At 34.2% G+C, this 10821-nt stretch overlaps 2 protein-coding genes across 2 annotated transcripts; both read left to right on the plus strand.

Moving 5' to 3' along the window:
* Nucleotides 1–302: 302 nt before the first annotated feature.
* Nucleotides 303–3713, plus strand: LOC106124845 (uncharacterized). Its single transcript, XM_013321842.1, has 5 exons — nt 303–599; nt 1133–1266; nt 1347–1602; nt 1920–2155; nt 2370–3713. The coding sequence occupies exons 1-5, from the start codon at nt 584–586 to the stop codon at nt 2712–2714; spliced, it is 987 nt and encodes a 328-aa protein (XP_013177296.1). The 5' UTR covers nt 303–583; the 3' UTR covers nt 2715–3713.
* A 567-nt stretch (nt 3714–4280) lies between these two features.
* On the plus strand, nt 4281–10740 carry LOC106123877 (uncharacterized). Its single transcript, XM_013320289.1, has 21 exons — nt 4281–4446; nt 4583–4733; nt 5022–5196; nt 5315–5418; nt 5491–5634; nt 5778–5895; nt 6331–6406; nt 7024–7091; nt 7511–7535; nt 7602–7625; nt 7895–8006; nt 8150–8274; nt 8537–8587; nt 8655–8766; nt 8942–9066; nt 9321–9371; nt 9445–9556; nt 9871–9995; nt 10075–10125; nt 10396–10498; nt 10569–10740. The coding sequence occupies exons 1-21, from the start codon at nt 4383–4385 to the stop codon at nt 10738–10740; spliced, it is 2088 nt and encodes a 695-aa protein (XP_013175743.1). The 5' UTR covers nt 4281–4382.
* Nucleotides 10741–10821: the final 81 nt, after the last annotated feature.

Raw genomic sequence — 10821 nt, forward strand, 5'->3', positions numbered from 1 at the left:
AAAATCATTGAATATTGGCGCGCTTGGATATATTTGTACTTACAAAAGAGAGGTGTAAATGTGTTTCAAGATTTTTAACAAAGGGGAACAGAACAAATCGCATAGAAAGTGATTCCAAAGCAAACCTACTTTAATCACATAATACACAAATTACATATTTTTATTTGTTGGCGCGAAAAAATCGCTGACATTACGTAAATTCATGTCCACCGTGTCGTCGATATACCTGTACTGCTTATGCCGAATAATTTTTTTGTAGATAAGATCAGCCTTTGGTAGGAATTCGTTATATTTAAGGAGTGATGCTAGGCAACATTATGTTTCGCGTACGCGACAGCAACGCTTTTCCATCCCCAAACAGAAATCGATACGAGGTTGATCTTGATTCTTTATTGATTTATTATCAGAGGCGACAAAGTTTTATTGCGTTGCCTTGCTAATTTCTCAAGCGAAGTAGACATTATAAATTGTGTTGTTAACAGTCATTTTGACGAACGAGATCAGCAAATTATCTAAATTACAACCAGGAAAAGACCAAGTGTATTTTATTTGAATTTTCTACAATTTAAAAGACACTAATAAGATGGGCGATCCATTGGGTGAGTTCACTTTTCCAACTTTATATACATACATATATTGTATTAAATTAGGAATTTCCAATTCGAACTAAAATAAAATTACTATTATTCCTTGAAATCCAGACCAACCCCTTCCATTATAGGTTTTCCACGGTCATGAACTTACTATTATTTTTAATAATATTAAATATATTTTAATAATTAGTAATTACACAACATGTTGTAATCAATTTCCCAATTGTAGGTTTTGTTCTACAGCTATAAATCAATAAGACAAATCATAAATCTGCAATACTTGCAATAGCAATATTATTAATTCACTTGCTGTCGCCCGCGGCTATGTCTGCGCGGAATTAAAAAAACCGTAATAAGTGGCCTATGTGTTCTTCCTGACTATATTCTTCATCTATGCCAAATTTTAGCGACATCCATTCAGTCGTTCCAAAGATACCTTCAAAAAAATCAATCCATCTAAACATTCGCATTTATAATATAAGTAAGATATCTTTAAGCTGAATAAATTTCTCAATATCATTTCCTATTACTCATTGCAGAGTTGACCACATGGCCGAGTCATGAAAGTACATTTTATGAAATAACAAGTGGAGCTGTAGCTTTCTCAGTGAGAGCAGCCCGAAATATTGTCATAGGTTTGTCGAGGAAAGTAATCCGCAGCTGTGATTATTGGGTATGTAAAAAAACATTAAACTTTGGTATTTCTTTTTGTCAAATTTCTACTTAACTAAAATTCTATAATTTCATTTTCAGATTGTGCTAAGCAATGATCACAGTTTTATAAAAAAGGGCAATGAGCACCGTGTGAAGGTTCGTACACCTGGGGTTCTTAGTGCGGAGAATTATACTAAGTTTTGGATTACATGGTATGGAAACTTCATAAGACTGGGCCAGGGTGATGACCCTAATCCATTGATAACATGCCCTAACAAGGTGCCCGGTTTGCGGTACATTACTCTTGATGTGAAGTCGAGAAGGGAACGCACACCTGTGCATTGGAAAGTTGAATGTATGTATTGAAGTTATTACAATGTAATTTCATGCTGTTCTATTTAAATTAGCCCATATCAGCAACCCACATTAATTGCTTTATATTTGGCAAACCATCTTACAAACAAGCCTGCTGCAGTCATTTAGTACTAACTAAAAAATAGGGATTGACCACTGCCCATACATACCTCTAATCCACAGAGAATGGTAAAATACATTTGTAGGATATTTCTCCCTTATACTCCATGGTGGGTCTACTGTGTGATCATGGAATTTCACCTATTAAGTTGGCCAATTCATACAATACTGTTATAAACCTTTATTATTAATTTTCAGTACCTCCAATTATTCGGAGTCACAAATTGAAGCCATTAGAAGCTCCCAAGCCATTCTGGTATGATCCTAAAGATTATATACCATTTGGGGCATATATTGGTGGATTTGAAGATGAACCTGTGTATGTAGCCAAAGCGTACCACAATGGTTCAATGGTTCCGGGCAAGTATGTCCGGTCCGACAACGTTTGTTATGTGCCATGGGGCGGAGCTGCACAAGCGAAAGATGACTTTCAGGTAAATGTTGTTTCGTGAATCTGAGAATGTCAGAGGTCATAGTATTTCTCAAATTGAACTATCACTACATGAAATAAAATATAGATAAAGTAAAATCGAAAGAAAAATGCATGGAATCTCCAACTTGCCATTTAGGCTTTCATTTGAATTTGAAATTTTTATCATAAGAATCAAATTTGTTCTAAAATGTCTTATTTTGGTCCTTATTTTGCAGATATTGTGCGGCTACAATTTGATATGGATCAGTAGTTACAGTGACAAAGTGCCAGTAAATGCTGTGCCTGGAGGCTATTCTGAAGATGAGGTCCCTGAGAGGCTTTACATAGGTAGGGCAAGGCATGAAGGGCACATTATACCTGGCAAGGTACAACCGTCTCACAGAGTCTGTTACATACCATATATGGATAAAGAAATAGCCAAAACACACTATCAGATTTTGGTGATACCCGATGGAAGTGAGAGACGTTCAAATAAATTTTATACGTATGGATTGGAATGCGATACTGGTTCAGAGTCGGAGAACGAGGAAAATGAACAAGATGACTCTGATTATGAGTAAAGAGGTCGAGCAAGGAGTTTCTACTGTTGCTACACATGTATAACAACATGTGATTTTTGAATATGTAAAATTCATACTATATTTAAAATATATCTATGTTTAGATGTAAGTTTCAACTATTTAATACAATTTGCAATTAATATGTGATTAAAAAATATAGTTTTAACGAAATGATTATTGATTTAATGTTAACTAAAATTACTGTTTAATTTTAATCAAATAAATAAGCTGTGCCATGTCCCAGGAATGATACAACAGTGTATAAATATTTTATTTTGGGTTTGGCAAAGCTAGGCAATATGGCTGTGGATCTTATAAGGATTATACAATCTCAATACCGAGAATGTTTTTTTTTTTGTTTCTAAGGAATTTATCTGAAGAAAAGAAAAATGTACGTCTATAGCTGTAGAATATTGTAGGGTGGATTGTGGAAATGTGAGGATTTGATATACTTTGTTAGCGGGTCTAACAAAAAGAAAATGCCATTTTTTGAGAAGTATGAAAAAGCTTATGAACAACATTTGATAATACAAAGTAAAGAATGCTGGAAATAGTCATGATGAGAAAAGTATTGATTAACGACAATGTTATATACAAGGGGAAAGTCAATCACGTCCCATGGAAATAAGGGTAGGCAGGGTAAGGAAGTAAATTCTTGTTGGATCGAGTATTCTATGAAAAAACAACAACAGCAACGTTTTGTACAAGTTTTTTGGCAATGAAAACCCATCTTTATAATATTCTTTAGTATGAGAACAACTTATTTCTCATATCTCTGTTGTAGTGACCGCTGATTTTGACAATTTGGCAATATTTTCATGTGATAATTGTGGTATGTAATTAATTACATCAAATAAATCCTTAGTGTAAAAGGTGAAAGTAGATTTAAATAATTAAATGCTTGTATTTTTCTTATATAAGTGTATTTCAGATTACCAAACTTTGGTGATTATTTAGTCGTATGTTAATGGCTGGCTTATGTACCTATATGTTATTTGATCTATTTCCAAATAAAGTTATTAAAATACATATCTTGTGTTTCATTTTTGACTTCTGTCGTTTCTAATGTGTTGTTAATATTTATTTATTTATTTCCACTTATATACAATATATTCCTATTTTATTTTAATAAAACAACTTATTTACAAATTATATAGCAATTTTTATTCATCAGTTTATTTTATATCTTCCTGACGATATTTAACATAACGGAATACTGTGAAGAGTAAGTAAGCAGTTTTTAAAATCTGAGAATAAATGTAAATAATAGATAACTTACTAAAAATAAATGAATGTCACTTGCCGTTCTAATTTAATCTAATATTATAAAAGCGAACGTTTAGAAGGTGGGTGGGTGGTTGTTACGAGGTATCTCCAGAACAGCTCAACAGATCTTGATGAAATTTGACATAAATGTTGAACATTGTCCGGAAGAATATATAGGGTACTATTTTTTTATTCTCTTGGTTGCGGACGGACATACTGTAAACATTTAATAGATACTTTTTCTATCGAAAAACTGGCCAACCTGTAATAGCGTTAACACAGAAGATTACAAGCTGTTATTCTGACGTATAACTGACAATTTATTATTTTTCAAGCACCACCAATGTTTATAACGATTGTATTTCAATATCATATTTGTTAGAATTCATATAGTTACAAAAAATGGCTGAAGCAACGGCACCGCCGTCGGAGGCCGGCGAAACTGATGTTCCGATTGCCACTACCGGTATAAAACTTAAATCCTACATAATCTGATTTTTAGACAGAACAAGTGTTTCACATGATAGCAGAGTAGTAGACAGTATTGCTGTTGTTTGAATTCTTACAAAATTTTAGGAAAATTTAAAAAGTTTGTTTTATAGCCTCGGACTATCCCCCCTACCCTCCATATTCCACGGCGACGGCGCCCCCTTCCGTCGCTGAAACTATTGTCACAGGCCGTGATTTACGGCGAAAGTTTAAATTTTTACCCCAAAGACCGGCGCGGCCCCCACCAAGACCAGCTAAGCCAAGGTAAGTGTAACAAAACATCTTTAAAAAAATGCAGTTTGTGCCAAATCAAGTGTCGGAACAAGATTTTTTTTTATATAAGTTATTATTCTATTATACATATTCTAAAAAAGTAGTAGTTACAATTGCTACTTTCGCTATATTTTGTTTATACATTTAAAAATTGTTTAAAATTGAAGGTAATTTAAAAACAATACTTGTTCAAATTGTGTACATTTATACATATACAATATGTACACTGCGGCCAAAAGACTCTCACATGTGCATTGCAACATTATCTTTGTTACAAAGGGGTCCAAAAGCTACTGATGTGAAGCTATCAAAGCATCAGTACAGGGCACATGCACGCTGCCTGCGTCGCCACGGCGCTGTGCTGACTGACCGGCTGGAGCACATGTCCAAGCCCAGCCGGAGGCATATGATATACCTGTGGAGAGAGCATGCCGACATATTGACACCAGACGCGGTAAGCTATTTTAAACGATAGGAAAATAGGCAGTAATTATGGTACTATATACGCTTTTTCCGAGTACGTTTATCAGACTGATGGATAATGGATGTCTTAGTTATCTCTATATGTTTAGATCGGGCGTATTCGAGCTATGTTGGATGCCGATGAACCTTTTAAGCCGGAGCAAGCTTACGAGTACTTTGTTAATTTAAGAAAGACAAAGAGGAAACGAAATAAGTGAGTGCTATTATTTTATTTATAATTTTCTTTTTTAAAAACTATCTTAGATTATATTTTCTTTTCTTTTAGGAAGCTAAGACGTCAAGGGAAAACAGATTTGCTGGCCATATGCGATGATAAAAGATTCTTGTGGGCAAGGAACGCGACTGTTGCGTTTGCGAGAGGAATTCAACAACGTCTTGCGAGGCCTGGACGCTACGCTCTTGCTGATGGGTAATTTTCTCTATTTTAAAAAGTTTATAACTTGTAAGTCGTTATCCAGCGCGGGGTTAGATAGAAATGAACATCCTGAATCTACCTAAATTTCTTATGATTGAATGTTCTAAACAATTTAAGTAACTTTGTTTTCCATGCAGAATGCTGTGCCTGTCGAATTTGATCTTAAATGATATATGCGGTTATATGCGAATGAAGACTCCGTCACGAAACAGTACGAGTCCAAAAGCAAGGTTCATGATGGAGATGTCTGACAAGGTACAAAACCTCTTTCATATGCTTAACAAAGTTCTTTACCCCTGTGGCCAAAAGCAGCACACTAGGTTATTTTTTAAAATAATTTGAAAACACGAGAGCGTCGGTGGCTTAGGGGTCAAGCACTTGACTTGCAATCTGCAGGTCCTGGGTTCGAATTGCGCCATGTACCAATGTGTTTTTCGATTTCCGATTTATATATGTACATTTATCCGACGTTCTTACGGCGAAGGAAAACATCGTGATGCAACCTGCACATGTCTGAGAAGACATTCTAAGATACGTGTGAAGTCAACAAACCCGCACTTGGCCAGTGTAGTTGACCATGGCCTAATCACCTTTAACTTAGGGTAGGTTCCGAGCCCCATGGTGGGGACGTATAGTAGGCTAATGATGATTGAAAACACGAAAAATAAATATTTACAATGTTATCAACAGATTGCTGTGTGGATCGATGAAATACTTACGGAGTCTGATGATCGCATGCTGATGATGGACTTTGACGAGGATGAAGGTAAGTCGATTTACTATGTGGAACGTTACGCAAAAAACGCGTATAGGTTAGGAAGCTATTTTAAGCTTTGTTGTTCACGATGATGAGAAATATAAATGAGAACTCACCATGAAATTTGAAACAACATACATCAGTGTAAGTGTAAGTATTCTTTTGTTCGAGAAGAAGTGCAAAGGAGCTATGCTGATGATGAAAAGCCCGAAGTTAATGAAGACAGAGATAAGTCTGAAACTAAATCTGGAGTGACGCCATCACAAACGAGTACATCTACGGCTGAAAAATAAATATCACTATCTTCTTCCTTATAAACCAAAATCCACAAATTATGAAATAAAAAAAACGGAAAATGGTACGTACGTATTTAAGTTAATTTGAGCGAAACTTGACCTTGTTGACATTTGTCAGGTTCGTACTATGAAAAGAATTGTTGCTTGATGGAATAACCATGACCATCTCCCGGTGGTGAAAGGGATACTGGCGACTGATAGGCCTTAGGGAACGTCAGGAAACATTGATTTGCTGCCGCTCCCTAACTGTATTACTTTTAGGGGCGCCATATTGCTTTATTTTTAAGAATAACAATCTTTGAATGCAAAACATGCATGTTTTTATTATAGACGTGATCGCGGCAGACGCGGCCGGCGATACGCGTTTCACGGATGATTTTCTCGAAATGATGCAACATGTGAGTTCTGACAAAAAATCAACCAATATCATGAAAATATACAAAGCATTTCGTGTCAAAACTTATAGAAATTTAACCATAATATCTAGTATTAAGATCTTCAAACGGTGGTGCTTTTTCTGTACTTCAAATTTCATGTACGAAATGCTAAATTACAATGAAATACGATTAAAACTTTTCAACTTGATATAGTTTTTTATTTTCCATTTGGATAATGAAACGTTTGAACACGACTGAAAGGTAAATAAATGTTTGCATTTATTAAATGTTTATTGAATATTTTAAAGTCAAAATTATTCTTCATTTTCCCTTTTTTTCAATCGTGTTCATTTGTACTCAAGTGGAGAATGAAGGATAGTTGTAGATTAATGTAGCTTTTTTAAATTATTGTTTTTTTTTAACTAACGCAACTTTTTCAGGGTCAAGATCAGCCTTTGAAGCAGAGTAAGTGAATAAATTTATACGTTTTTTGGGTTAATTTAAATTATTTAATATAAAATTTATTTACAGCTCCTGCTTATAAGCAATTTACTGGTAAGTACTAATCTTTATATATATAATTCTTCTGTGAGTGTGTATGTCACTGAACTTCTCTCAAACGACTGGACCGATTTTGATGAAATTTTTTGTGTGTGTTCAAGGGGATCTGGGAATGGTTTAGATTCACAATTTTCATCAAATATTAACTTCATATTAATTTATTCACATTAAAGACGTTTAGACAGGACAACGTCTGTCGGGTCCGCTTATTTTATATAGATTTTAAATTAATTGCCTAAATTTTACCGATTAATTTTTCACAGGTGATATGCTTGAAGTTTTTATAATTTTAACAAACGCGATGTATAAACAAGGAGATGAGAATTTAATAGATCATGGCAAGTTTCACCAAACTTATACAGAAGCGGCAAATTTGTAAGTAGATATTTTAAAATTAAATACGTAATTAATCCAATGAGTTTTCACTGTCGTAAAACTTGTACATGCAATCTTTTCCATTGTTTGGAAGTCAGTGATTACTGTTATGTCTTTAAATTGCATGTAATAATTACTTTCAGGCTTAAAGAAACTCCTACATTTGATGTCTTGGAAATTAACAGTGGTGTAGCGAATAAAATTAATAATGCACTTTCTGGCATAGCAAAACCTCTCGCCCCGAAGAATCTAGAGGTCCCTATGGGAGGTAGTTGAATATTTCATACCTCTCTCTGATTTAAAATTACCTACATAAATCGTGATGCAACCTGCACATATCTGAGAAGAAATTCAAAGATATGTGTGAAGTCAACCAACCCGCACTTGGCCAGCGTATCCTAAGTTAGGGGTCACTTGACCACTTGACTATGGCCTAGTGACCCCTAACTTAGGATAGGCTTCGAGCCCCTCGGAGGGGACGTATAGTGAGCTAATAATGATGAAATTTATCAACATTTCTTTAATTTCAGCTATGATTGATTTGTGCTCGAATTTCTTAGCTGAGAATGCTGAAAATAATAGTAAGTAATTTGTTTAGTATGTTGTTGGGTTGGATTTTTTTATTTTATATTGACGTATTTATTTCAGAGGACAAAGGACCTGCCTTTAAGCTGTTGATTAGCACATTACGTAAACAACCGAAACAACTTTTATTTGAAAAGGATAGAATAAAAGAAACAAATGAAGATGCCGCTACAGAGTAATTTATTTATAAAATTTTAAATACACACAATCTGATATAAAACCAGCCATTTATTCCAATGATTTATATTTATAGTTCTTAAAATCTAAAAGATATGGGAAACTAAAAAAAATCTGATTGTCTGAAATTGTTTATTAATTCGTTACATAATATATTTCATCCTAATGCAAAGGTTAACTCAAGCACGAAGTTTGGAAAGCGACCACGATGATCCGGTTTTAACCGGAAAAATCCAGGAGGGTCTGAGAAAAGTGGTGGCCAAGGTTACACCACTCGACATGCAAACTGACATGAATGGTAAAATCACATCTATACATTATTAAGGCTTATTACTAGCTGTTGCCCGCGAATCCTTCAGCGCAGAATTTAAAAAAAAAATAGTACTATGTGTTCTTAATCTATGCCAAATATCAGCAAGATCCACGTTGCCGTTCTAGAGATACCTTCGAATCCATCCATACATACAAACTTTAGCATTTATAGCATTAGTAAGAAGTAAGATTATTACTAAATAGGTACATTACTAATAATAATAATATTTTTCATTACAGAAACTCTTGACATTTGCTCAAAATATCTATCTCAGGGTGTTATCGATAAATGTAAGTATTAGTTTGGATTAATTATTTAATAATCATAATTAAAATATCGCTAGTATTATTATTATTATTTTAGTGGAACGAGGTCCAGCTTTCGATATACTTATAAAGGAACTTGCATTTACTGGATCTAAACCTTTCACACCTCAATTTCCCGATTTAGAAATAAACTTCGCAGCTGCTCATGTGTTAGTATTTATAATATTTAAATACCACGCTTGCGAAAAAATAATTAAATAAAGAAAAAAGCGACATTACAATTTATGTTACTTCCCTTGACGATATCATTAATGGTTTTTGATAAAAAGGTTTTCTGTAATTTGAATAACTAAAATTGTATATCACTATTTGCTCCGCGACTCCGTCCGCACGGCATTAAAAAACTTAATTCGCAGCCTATGTCTTATTTCAGGCTATGTTCTACATTTGTGCCGTATTTCAGCGAGATCTATGCACCCCTCTGGCTATCCTTTAACATTTATAAACTAAATGTTTTTATTAGGTTAACGAAAGCACCGGGCTTGTCAAGCATTAGCCCAAATCCAGCAACGAAACCTTTATTTGAAAAGGCTTTACACAAAGTCGTGGACTTAGTTACACCCAAGTCTCTGAAGCAAGAAATGAATGGTATGTGTAAGATAATGATGGTAAGTTGCATGTTAAAATGTCGAGTTATAAAATAATATAAATTTGTCTTATATTTCAGAGGTAATCAAAAGGTGCGCTAATTATTTATCTGGTTATGTACGGGACAGAGGTAAGATTACTTTTATAATTAAAAGAATAAAAAATTATTACCAATTTTGAATAAGAATGAGCGCGATTGTGTCCATCAAAAGTCACAAGTTTAATAATAAAAATATTTACCCATTGTTTTTTTGAATTCCCCGATAGTTAAAATAAACCTTATTTTTTTAAAAGTAAAGTTCTGTTTTACTGTTTCTTTTTTTAATTTGATGGCATTTTAATCTAGGACACATAACCGCAATGCTTAAAAAGCTGCCAGTATAATCGCGATTCCTTACAGAACACGCTTTAAAGTTGCTGGTGGAGACAATGAAAAAGACACCTACAAAGGATCTTGCAAAAAGAGCTGACTATGCGATGGAGTATGGAACTGGTGCCGAAGAGTAAGTTTATATTAAGTTATTTTTAGTTACTTATTAAAGCAACATTTTTCATTAATGTTGAATTTCACAGGACAGAAAAAACTCCAGCTCTAGTGCCATATTTGCCTGTAAAAGATATAGCAACAGAAATTAAGGAAAAACTAGCGACTGACGTTAAACCCGTCACTCCAGCACAATTGCATGTGCCAATGAAAGGTTGTTTTTTTTTCTATATTATAAAGTGGGAAACAAGCATGCGGTAAACTAAATTCGCTGAAATAGCCAAGTGACCGGTGCCAATAGAAATCCGCAATTGCATATGCCTTGCCTACTTTTAATCGATG

The sequence above is a fragment of the Papilio xuthus genome, unplaced genomic scaffold (assembly GCF_000836235.2).
Source record: "Papilio xuthus unplaced genomic scaffold, Pxut_1.1 DF825946.1, whole genome shotgun sequence".
Classification (NCBI taxonomy): domain Eukaryota; kingdom Metazoa; phylum Arthropoda; class Insecta; order Lepidoptera; family Papilionidae; genus Papilio; species Papilio xuthus.